The following is a 12,598-nucleotide window of genomic DNA, read 5'->3' as shown; positions in this document are numbered from 1 at the left end:
AATATCTACTTGTTATCTGCGGGTCGCAGGTTCGAATCCAGTCTCCCACGTTCTCAGCTTTTCAGCCATATGAGAGTTATAATATGACGGTCAACCCCACTGACAAAAGAGTGGATGGTGTAGACAAACTGCTTTCATTATAATTTATTGCTTCAAAATTTGGGACGGTTAGCGCGAATAGTGGTCGGTGTAGCTTTTACTAAACAATAACATAATTAACAAGTCAACTCATCACAACCGTCTTCAACACGTCATTGATATTACGTCATAGTAAATTACATCTAATTCACACATTACATTTACTCTCACATTTTATAAGTTTGTAATGTAAGACTTTACTTAAAGACGCTGTTTTCATATTTTATGTTTATTTGCAAGAACTGTTTATTTATCAGTGACGGATATGTGAAAGAAACAGCTGGACTAAAACATTTACATATTTCGTTGTAACTGAAGACGATACGGTTTTAAAACCTATAAACCTCTATCAGATTGCCCTAAAATCTAAGTGTAAAATAACTGAACAACTCGTTTTAATCTGATAAAGAGTTTCGTAACAAAAGAAAGCGAGTTTATTTGATGTTGTTTCTAAAGTTTTATTTTGGAACAAAGCGAGAAAATGTGTTCCTTTATCCCACGGGAACCACGTGATTTTGAATGTTTGAAAAATTGATTGTAATCTAATGTGTTTCAGAGGAACAACTGTTGAAATGACAAGTTTAGACAAATAAAATTAGTTACAACTGTTACATTAGTCCATGTCGAGATTTCGTCCAAATATATTTAATGACCTCATTCAGACTTGATTCAAGTCCAGCCTGGCCAGCTACTAAAGGCACTCGACTCCTAATCCGAGGGTCGCGGGTTCCAATCCCGGTTGCAGCACCAAACATGCTCGCCCTTTCAGCCGTGGGGGCGTTATAATGTGACGGTCAATCCTATATTCGTTGGTAAAAGAGTTGGCGGTGGGTGGTGATGACTAGCTGCCTCAATCCACTACTAAATTACTATATCCCTCGAGTAGCTTTGTTGGTAAAACAGAGTTGGCGTAACCTGTGGGTGGTGATGACTAGCTGCCTTCTCTCTAGTCTTACATTACTAAATTAAGGACGGCAGGTAGCCCTCGTGTAGCTTTGCGCGAAATTAAAAACAAACCACTCTTGTGTTCTCTTTAGAAACACGAGACTTCACCGTTTCGACTGTGCTTCTTGTATACTCAGTGTGTATTAATTTTTTTTATAATATCTTTATTATGCACAGTATTCAGTTGGTCTAAAGAAAGTTCCTAAGAGTAAGATTTAAAAACTGTTAAACTAGTTTAAATCTGAAACACAAACAGTGGCGCCATTTCAGCAAAACTTTGAAGACGTGAGGGAAGAAAGATGAAGTGTGATGCATACAAAACACACGAACTGTTGTTGTTTGAGTTAATCACAAAGCTACAAAATTGGCTTTCATCACCGGTATCGAAACCGGTTTCTAGAGTGCCTACGTGGATGGGGGATTTAATTGTTGAGAACATAGCACTTTTTTGTATAAATAAATGAACTGTAATAGTTGCATCAGAAGTAAGAGGAATAACAACAAACATGTAAATTTGACTTTGAACTTTTTATATTGTAATATAAATATATATGTCCACGAACTCATACCGCGAGAAACCGGGTTTCGATACCTATGGTGGACAGAGAACAAATAGCTGATTGTGTAGCTTTGTGCTTAATTCCAAACAGAGAAACAATAATATTGGTAATTTCTCATAAACTTAGCGAATTAACCGAGCGTTTTACATTACAAAACAAACAAACTTGATTTTGGCGTTTCACCCCTAACCCCGTTTCGCAAACAAATTCCACTGAATAAAATGTTGTTTTCTTTTCCCTTGGTGTCCCCTGCTGATACAGCGATAAGTCTACGGATTAGCAAGAATAAAATCAGGGTTCGATTCCCCACGGTAGATACAGCAGATAAACCGATGTGGCTTTGCTAGAAGAAAACACACGTATACTTTTCCCTTGAAATACTCTACCTCAGGTATGGCTCAAACTTTGGTTCCACTATTATGTTGTTCGGTATAAAAACATTCGATACAACTGTAAGTTTAAAACTACAAGGTATCATACATTAAATCAAACAGGAAATTATTGTAACTTCAACTGAATGAACAATATTAATTTTACCGAAAAACGTTGGTCTTGTAGTCTACGTTTTTGTTTTTCAACAGTTAATCATTTGTCGAGAACATTGTAGTAGATGGTATCATGAACGAGGTCATCAAATTTCATCCAGGGTTAAAGTTAAATTTTCAAAACTTATATTTTAAATATTATGTGTGATGATCTAAAGTCTACATTTATATATTTAATATAAAAATAGCACCGAGCGTAAAGCATCAATTAACAAGAAAGGTTTAATGATATGTTTATAATTTGTTAAAGTTGTTCTACTTGTTGTTAGTGCAACAGTTCTCAAGCTTTATAGCTCACATTGAAGGTAATATATACAAATATTAATTACACACACTGTTATCATGTACCTCTTGATGTTTAGAACATGTCAAGTTTGCTATCAGAGGTGATACAATTGGCAGGCATTCCTCTTATGTACCAGTTTCAATTGCAATGGTTAGATTACGTTGTGAGGATGCAAGATGGCCGCATATCCAATGACTTGCTTTGCCATATGGTAAGTTAGAATAGGTACAATACCTTCGGGAACTTACCATTAACTAACGTCAGTCTCAATGAGTGGGAGACACTTACTGAGGAGTGAAGCGTTTGGTGTGCTCTTCTGTCACTAGAGGGCTCATAGATTGCGAACCTGAGAAGGTAAGAAAATAACTCGCAGGAAGCTAAGAAATACGCTACGTCTCATCACATTATCTGCCAATGTAATAAATGTCTCTCAGTGCACATTCCAGATGGCCCTTTTCAGCCACCCTAAAAAGTGAGAAAAAAAAAGTCTCTTGATTTCTTTTTCTTAATTTCGCGCAAAGCTACTGGAGGGCTATGTGCGTTAGCCATCCCTAATTTAGCAGTGTAAGACTAGAGGGAAGGTAGCTAGTCATCACCACCTACCGCCAACTCTTGGGCTACTCTTTTACCAACGAATAGTGGGATTTACCGTCACTTATAATGCCTCCACGGCTGAAAGGGCGAACATATTTGGTGCGACCGGGATTCGAACTCGCGACTCTCAGATTACGAGTCGAATGCCTTAACCCACCTGGCCATGCCAAGTCATGTCTCTCGAGACAGTAGCCCTTCTGTAACTTCGCGCGAAATTCAACAACCAACCAACAACTAGTCTAAGAACAGTCATTTTTCTACTTTTATCTAAATGAGGTTTTCACTTTGCGTATCTTGATAACTGCCAAATTTCTTGCCATCAAGGTCTTGTCGTTAACTGTTTTCTGTTTTCTAAGTTGTTTTTGTGTTTAGGAAGTAAGATATACTCTGTTATTTTTTTATGTCACTTCCATTAAAAATATTAGTTGTAATGTTTACTGGATATATTTTGATTATTTATAATTCTATATTATTGTGTTGTTATTATTTTTGCTTTATATATTGATTTTGAATTAGCGTCAATCCTTTAAGCTGGTGGAATGAAATGAAAACATATTGTGATTGTTTATTCGTTGATAATTTGAAAAGCATCTGCTGTATAGGAAAGAAAAGATTTGTCTTAAAATTAGCAGATTGTTTGGGTTTATATATTTTTATTATATAGTTCTATCGTTCCTTTATTCACCACAATTTGAAACAGCGCCATCTGAAGGAAAAGATACGAAAAGTTGAAAGATTCTCAGTTTCTTCATTTAGAAAAAAAAAAGTGTACTACAACATGTAACATCTGTTTTGAAACAAACTAAAAAATTCCAGACTAAAAGAGGAACATTTTTGTAAGGGGTGACAATGAATATTTTAAAGGCTGGTGTTATTTCTTGAATACGTTGTTTTAACAGATTTTACTACTACGTTTCTCTGACTTGTATTTCACTAAAATGTTCCTTTCTTTATTTAAAATAACCCTGGATAATATCATTACACCAAAGGTAATTAACCCTCAATTTGGATCATGTAGTTAGTTCTTTGGCTCGCTCTTGGAAGATTGTGAGTTTGATGCTTTCTCGTAGAAAGTTTTCGTTTCGTTTTTGAGTAATATACTTTAACGAAATTGTTGCAGTCTGCCCATTTTTAACACGGGCAACATAAGAGTTCCTGTCATCACATTCAAAGACAATGTGTAGCAATTCTCATCGACTTGTGCTACCGAAATTGGAATTCAGCATGAGTTCCTATGTATCGCTGAGACATTGTATGACATTTAACTTCACTTTCGTTTCATTATTTATAAAAAGTAAAAAGAAAGAAAAATTTATTGGTCAATAAAAATGCAGTAGTAAAACTTAAATCGGCAAAATTATATCGTGGTATGGAAACCGTCCATTAAAGATTTTGAATATGTTGATATGTTTGAGCACCTTGTATTTCGCTATTTTCTTTCTTTTTTTATCATAACGAAAATTCGTTTATATGTAATAAGTTACAGTACGTTATTATATGCTGATAATATTGTGAAATGAAAAAGCTATGAATATTTTTTTTTTTTTGTTTTCGACTTGATAAATCGAATGATAAAGTGACATAGCTTAGTAATTTTAATAATTTTGTAAATATCCAACAGATGGAGCCTATATTTTAGAGCTGATATAAAATGACATTTTGTTGTCCCCTCACTAATACAGGCTTGGCATAGCCAGGTATTTAAGGCGCTCGATTCATAATCTTAGGGTCACGAGTTTATATCCCCGTCACACTAAACATGCTCGCCCTCTCAGCCGTAGGGGCGTTATAATGTAATGATCAATTCCATTATTCGTCGGTAAAAGAGTAGCCCAAGAGTTGGCGGTGGGTAGTGATGACTAGCTGCCTTCCCTCTAGTCTTATACTGCAAAATTAGGGACGGCTAGCCAGCTAGCTCTCATGTAGCTTTGTGCGAAATTCAAACCAAAGCAAACACCTGTGTAATACTGTTGTAATCTATGTTATTAACAGTCTAACGTTTTATTTGCTAGAGAAAGTTTTTTTATATGATATTATAATTGTGTGAAGTATAGAAATTTCATGAAAGTTCATGCTTTAGTGTAATTTTAAATTTTGGTGGAACAGAGTAAATAGAAATTCAAAACGTCAGATTGGGTAAATTAAGACTATTTAATAAATTTAGGATCAGGTAAAGAATTTTAGTTAGACAGTAAGTTAATCTATGATTCACTTAGTAAGTTAGATACTGAGAGTTAGTCGATCGAATCGGCAAATTATTCAGTCTACGCATTTGTTATCGATCTATCAGTTAAACAATGTTCCAATTGAGTGACTCGAGTTTCATTTGTAAGTCAGTCATACCAGTTCTTTCGTAAATCCTGCTGAAACGTTGTTTCTGGAGTTAGGCCTACCAGTAAACGTGGCTCATAGCCAGCATGGAACGTTATTAAATATACAACTCCATTCATTATCATGAACTACACTGGACTTCGTACTCTTTTTAACACATAATCTTAAAGGACCCGAACAACGAGAGCAATCACTTTATAACAATACTTTCACAAACAGGTTTTAGATAGAATTGTTTTGACTTGTTTATAAATTTTTAAGGGCAAATCTACACAATGGACAACCTGCGTGCTGCCATCTCAGGTATCTAATAATTATTTTTTGTATTATACGACCCCAGATTAAGACGTGAATGGTATTATTTGAACATTCTTTTTTTGTATTAATCTTATGTATTAGGTTGTAAATATTATGTAAATATTATTTTGTAAATATTAGCAATAATCGGTATAACAACATGTTTACATTGGAATAAAGGCTCCTAGTAGCATAGTGGTGTGCAGAGGGTCGCGGTTTTGAATACTCGTCGCACCAAAAATACTCGTTCTTTCAGCCGTGGGGGCGTTATAATGTGATGGTCAATCCCACTATTCGTTGGTAAAAGAGCAGCCCAAGAGTTGGCGGTGAGTGGTGATGACTAGTTGCCTTCCCTCTAGTCTTACACTGTTAAGTTAGGGACGGCTAGTGCAGGTAGCCCTCGTGTAGCTTTGGACGAAATTCAAACCATACCATATCGGTGTGTCAGTAGAATTGTAATGCTAGAAATAGGGTTTCGATACTCATGGTGGGCAAATAGCCCATTGTGTAGCTTTGTGCTTAACTTGAAAGAAAATTGCAATAAACTATTTGAAAATCAAATTATGACATTTTGTTTCTAATTAAAATACAATTGTTGTCTCGTGCTCATTTAAGTATTATTTTTTGAAGACGGTTTAATATAGAAATATAGTTATGTTAATTGTTTACGTCAAGGTATTTTTACATACGGAATAAAACTATTTCCATAAAACTAAAGTCGTGTGTGGACAAGAACGAATTTATAGTAAGCAGCAGGACTTCAGCGACAGCGCCACTTTAAACATCCTCCATATTAATGTTAACGGTATGAAAGGTGGCGCTGTCGTAAATTCGAACACTTCGTGTATTTTTGTTAGTAAGCGTAAAGTTACACAGGCCTTGTTCAGATTGTTTAGGGTCGTGAGCCTTAGACTTACTGCTAAGAAAATGGAAGACATGTTTTCACATATCCTAACATTTTTCATTATAACATATCAAGGCAGGTCATTTAGTCGGCTAGGTGGTTAGTTTTGGTGCAAAACCATTCTATAGGCTATTTACGTTTCGTCCCCACGTAGAATGTAACATCAAAGGTTGACGTTATAAATCCGTAAACTTACCACTAGCCCATCAGGTGACAACAAACTGTTTTTTTTTTATTATAATCTTTAGTCACAGCAGACTTTTCAATGGCAGAAAATTCGCAGTCTATTCAACTGATAACTTATGAAAACGAGCTACATGTAAAAATACGTACAATATTAGAGACATTTGGAAAGCGATGAAGCATCGCATTTCCTGTGTAAAACATCGCAAAGTAGAAGTTTATATTTAAATAAACAAATATAATGGTAGAATATTTCTTGTCTCCAGTTGCTATGGTTAAACATTTTTTTTTTTTTCCAGTATCACAGTGGTATGTCTGCGGACTTACACTAGGTTTCGATACTTGTGGTGCACAGAGCACAGGTAGCCTCTTGTGTAGCTTTGTGCATAACAGCAAACAAATAAATATCCTTTTTTTTCAGTGTAAATGGCTTGTGATATTTTGATATCTGTCTAAGGAGTTTGTAATATTTCAGTATCATCACAGAAAGATCGAGATGCTTTAATATGATTATAAAGGTCTTGCAATAATTTAATATCATTAAAAAGGTATTATAATGCCTTGATATCGTTATAAAAAATGAAAATTTATATCTTTATCATTCCTTTGTAAGACACGCATGGACTGTGGTTTCAAACTCCTGTTTTAAGTGGCACAAGCAGATAATAATGTTTCATTTCCCCTGGAAGGTAACCCTCAGTCAACAGTTAGTATTTCACCTGAAAGTTAACCCGCAATCAACAAGTTCTATCCATCATAGAGCTGGGAAGACTGGAACAAGTGAGATAAAGTGACTTGGTCAAGAAAAAGTGTGTATGTACCTCGATCATGTAATTGCATGACTTCCAGTCCAAAGCACAAAGCCACTGAGTCACGCTGTTCTGTTATTCCATAATAAGATCATGGCCTGATAGCTAGAGCACACGACGTGCAATCTCAGGGTCGCAGGTTCTGCCCGCCTTCTAACATGCTCGCCCTTTCAGTTGTGGTGGCATTATAATGTGATGTTCAATCTTACTATTCTTTGGTAAAGAATAATTCAAGAATTGGAGGGTTGTGATGCTGGCTACCTACCTTCTCTCTAGTTTATCACTTCAATATTATGAACTGCTAGACTAGATAGCCCTGGAACAATTTTTCGCAAAGTAAACAGAACTATATCGGACCTTCTGCCAGTAGGTTACAAAACTTATTAAAGAGCCTAAACCAAAGCAATAATATAAATAATCTTTGGACACCTAGTAGGATGTACCTACCAGTAAACAACAAAATATTGCTCTTAGGGCCTGTGATGAGCTTTATCTCAGGATTACGGAAATATTAGCTATTAAACTCAGGAAATCTGGAAGATAATTAAAAATATACACTTTTAATAAAATGAGGACTCAGGAGCTTTGATGCAAGAACTTCTCTGTGGATCATGCAGTGGGTCCACAGTGCATCAAGAACTTTGCTTCATATGAGTTCCTGTAATCCTCCATAACAGTCGGACATAGAGCGACCACCATCGGTGCAGACGCCAACGCACTTTGTCCAGTCTAAGTTGTTTTCACACATAAAAGTGTGAAGGATCTCAAACAAGTCTTGAACCTTCGTATCTGCAGTGATACCTTTAAAAAAGAGAAGATCTTCCACAGTTTTGTCACCATCCACGAACCGTATGTACCAAATCAAATGAGCATCCTTGTTACTATCCTTTACCCAATCTAGCTGTAACCAGAATTCCTTCTCTTTCATTTTGTCAGTTAGCTCATCGTTGAGGTCTTTGGCCATGTGTTGGATTCTACTACTGATAATATTGTTGGATAAAGGCATTTCTGTAAGAAGTCTTCCCGCAGATTCACCAACCATAATGCTCACCATATCCAATGCAGCCGGTAAAATCAGTACTTTTGCGATTAGGTGAGGCCTTTTACATTTCACGACTCTATACGCCATCTTATAGGATGCAAGCAAAGCACTGCTTGGTATTTATACTTGTTCCAAAAATGTACCTTTTTGTTCTTTCAATTATTTTAACTTTCTGGTAAAATAATCATGGAATTCACTAGTCATATTAAGATGATTGGTCTCTAAGTGGAATTTTAGTTTACTTGGAAGCATGCACTCTGGAGCCAAACCTTCTAGACATAATACATACTGTGGACTTTCTTCATGACTGCCATCTACCGAAACAAAACCAAAACCCAGATATCTATCGTCATATTTCTCATATTCCCGTTTCTTCACAACTTTTCCACTGGTCTGTGGTCGCCATCCTTTTCTTCACTCCAATACTTCTTATTAATGTTCAAAAATCTTTATGTTTTTATGCACAAGAACTAAAAATCAACAAAATAATTCACTGAACGTCGCGAGACCTCAGAGACACTTGATCACAACACCCTTCAGTTATTTTGATTACTGACGAATCCGGAGAGTCGACAGGTATTTATATACAAAATCTAAGAAACAAGAAAGTTCGGAAAGTTACTGGCGTATCCAAAAGTACATAAACAAATGCATATTTCCAACATTCGAGAACGTCATCCAAAGGAATGTAGCGCGATCTGATGTTAAAATTCTGAATTACCTCGAGATAATAGTTCGCACGGTGTCCAACAGATGTCGATATCGCTGTGATTTCCTCGAAATTTTGGACTATCCCCACGGCTCCCTGGGGTGCCGTGGCGCACAGTTTGGAAATCACTGCCCTAGACCATGCCCGCCCCAATTCGGCGATGAAAACAACAATTATCATGTATAAGAATCTGATCACATGCATTAATATTCCTCTCAAATAATTGGTTATTTCCAACTAAGAAGTTTCCCGAGTAATTCTAAAAAATTTTAGCTCCTATTCGTTTTAAAAAGAGCTGTTGTTGCTTCTTTTTGTGAAACAAAATGCCCACAATCAACGAAAGATTGTAAAGGTTTTGCCCCATTGTTTCGAGACAATACTTTAAAGTGTTTTCAAATTTGAAAGAAACACTGATTCTGTCAAACACGTTGCTGTCCATAATCAACAAAAACGTATTTTAGAGAACGGCTGGTATGGGTTTTAAAACTTTAATTAAAATAAAATACAGAACAACTTTTCGATCTTCTTCAGGTTAACAAAAAGATGACTTAAGAAGGTCGAAACGTTGTTCTGTATTTTATTTTAATTAATGTTTTAATACCCGTACTTGCCGTCTTTAGAATATAAGAATACGTGATCAACAAAGGTTTCTGAATGATTCATTATACTATACTGAGCCGATTACCTGTGGTACCACTGCATTAGATCCACGTGTGAAGTGTGCATGACATCATATCTGCACACTGAAAATGGAGAAAAATAAGTTCTTCGTGACGGAAAGGGAGGTGAAAAGAAAAATTTTGTGACCGCTATTGCAAATCTACATGCACAAAGGATACAAATTTCGCGAAATTGTGGATTGTACATCACGTAACGGAAAAAGTTTTTCTAGTATCATGTAAGCAAGAATCCTATTATAGTATGATTATTTCTTCGGTACACATTTACAACTGCGAATAATAAAATGCAAACAATACACCTGAGCATGTGTCCCCAAATGTTTCACAAATTCAAGGACACAAATTTTATCGTCTTTAAAAAATTATCAGATTGGGATGAAAAAACAATAATCACAGTACACATCCTACACAACATGCTATTTTTACTTACGTGACACAGTATACAACCTACACAACACGTTATTTTCACTTACGTGACCACAGTATACAACCTACCCAACACGTTATTTTCACTTACGTGACCACAGTACACAACCTAACAACATGTTATTTTCACTTACGTGATAACAATATACAACTAACAGCATGTTATTTTCACTCACGTGATCACAATATACAACTTAACAGCATGTTATTTTCACTTACGTGACCAATGTACACAACCTACACAGCATGTTAGTTTCACTCACATGATCGCAATGTACAACCTAAGAGCATGTTAGTTTCACTCACATGATCGCAATTTACAACCTAACAGCATGTTGTTTTCACTCATGTGATCACAATATACAACCAAACAGCATGTTATTTTCACTCACGTAATCACAGTATGCAACCTACACAGCATGCTATTTTCACTCACGTGATAACTATATACAACCTACACAGAATGTTATTTTCATTACCGTGATTACACTTCATCCATTGACCACAAATTAAGGAAGCGAAAAAACTATTATTAATCTCACTTACTGATGTGCAAATAATACAGAACATTCTAGTATTTACCCTAACCTTCTCGAAGTGTCTCTAATGTGTATCTTTAACAATAGCTACCCCAAACTTCGTAACTATACACACAACCAAAATAAAGAAGGATACATGCGAAATATTTGTTTGCTTTTTGTTTTGAATTTTGCACAAGGTTACTCTAGGACTACACGCACTAACACTCTCTGATTTAGCAGTGATGGACAAGAAGAAGAACAACTAGTTACCACCACCCCACCTACTACCAACTCTTAGGCTAGTCTTTTATCTACAAACAGTGGGATGGGATTGACTGTAACATTATAACGCTCCCATTGCTGAAAGGGCGAGCATATTTGGCGCGACCGGGATGCGAACCCGCGACCCTCAGATTACGAGTCGCACGCCTTAATACGCTTGGCCATGCCGGGCCTGTAAACCATTCAAAAGCCATTATGGATGCTATTTTCTCTCATTATCTTCAGTATGTCGGACAGGAATCGTAATACGGCAGTTAACGAGAATCCAGAGGGTCATGAGAGTCAAGACCTTGTCGTTAGTCTCCGAGTGAGACAGCCATAAGTCTTCGGATTTACAGCGCTAAAATTCGATTGTCCTTGTTGGACACAGCAGATATCCTGATGTGGCTCGGTTGTTAAAAAGCGCGACCTTATTGTTTATCACTTGTAAATACTAGTATTTAACAATGGTTATCCTAAGCCACTCTTACGAATCCCGGCCGCACCAAACATGCTCGCCCTTTCAGCCGTGGGGGCGTCATAATGTTACGGTCAATCCCACTATTCGTTGGTAAAAGAGTAGCCCAAGAGTTGGCGGTTGGTGGTGATGACTAGCTGCCTTCCCTCTAGTCTTACACTGCTAAATTAGGGACGGCTATCGCAGATAACCCTCAAGTAGCTTTGCGCGAAATTAGAAAAAAAAACTTAAGCCACTCCTAGACACAACTATAAAAGTCTAGTTTATCAAACTCCCTCGCAGTGCCGGGCCTAAAACAGGCATGAGTGCTATAATATTGTTTGCAAGTTGTTGTTTGTTTGTTATTAAGTACAAAGCTACACAAAGGGCTATCTGTCCACCACGGCTATCGGAACCCAGTTTCTAGAGGTACAAGTCCGCAGACCTATCACTGTGTCGTTGTGGGGCATTGTTTGAAAGAAAACTCAATTTTTATAAAATCCCGCCTGGTTAGAACAAGTTTAATATTTTGATAACTGAAACGTAGTTACAAAAATATTTGTTTCCAAAAAAGTACAAACGAGCCTGTGTTGTATGTAACCTACAAATGTCTCTGGATCCCTGGAGTAAAGTTCTGCAGCAACAAATTGTAAAGAGGGTAAAGACGTTATAGCCCGGTTAATAGATGACCTGGCTATAATGTTTTTACGTGGAAATAAAAAAAAATCATTTTGTTATTGGTTTGTTTGGAACTTTACATAAAGTTATCTGCTCTGGCCGTCCCTTATTTAGAAGCATAGAGGGAAGGCAGCTAGTCCTCACCACCCACCGCCAACTCTTGGGCTACTCTTTTACCAACGAATGGTGGGATTGTGCGACTGTAACATTATATCGCCCTCACGGCTTCAGG

At 36.6% G+C, this 12,598-nt stretch overlaps 1 protein-coding gene across 1 annotated transcript; it reads right to left on the bottom strand.

Moving 5' to 3' along the window:
* Nucleotides 1-8,081: 8,081 nt before the first annotated feature.
* LOC143245450 (protein FAM200A-like) lies at nt 8,082-8,721 on the bottom strand. Its single transcript, XM_076491814.1, has 2 exons — nt 8,394-8,721; nt 8,082-8,125 (listed from the first exon to the last, which is right to left on the bottom strand). Exons 1-2 carry the CDS (start codon nt 8,719-8,721, stop codon nt 8,082-8,084), a joined length of 372 nt encoding a protein of 123 aa, XP_076347929.1.
* Nucleotides 8,722-12,598: the final 3,877 nt, after the last annotated feature.

The sequence above is a fragment of the Tachypleus tridentatus genome, chromosome 2 (assembly GCF_004210375.1).
Source record: "Tachypleus tridentatus isolate NWPU-2018 chromosome 2, ASM421037v1, whole genome shotgun sequence".
NCBI lineage: Eukaryota > Metazoa > Arthropoda > Merostomata > Xiphosura > Limulidae > Tachypleus > Tachypleus tridentatus.
Note: the sequence above shows the minus strand (reverse complement) of the source record. Positions and strands in the feature narration are given on the sequence as shown.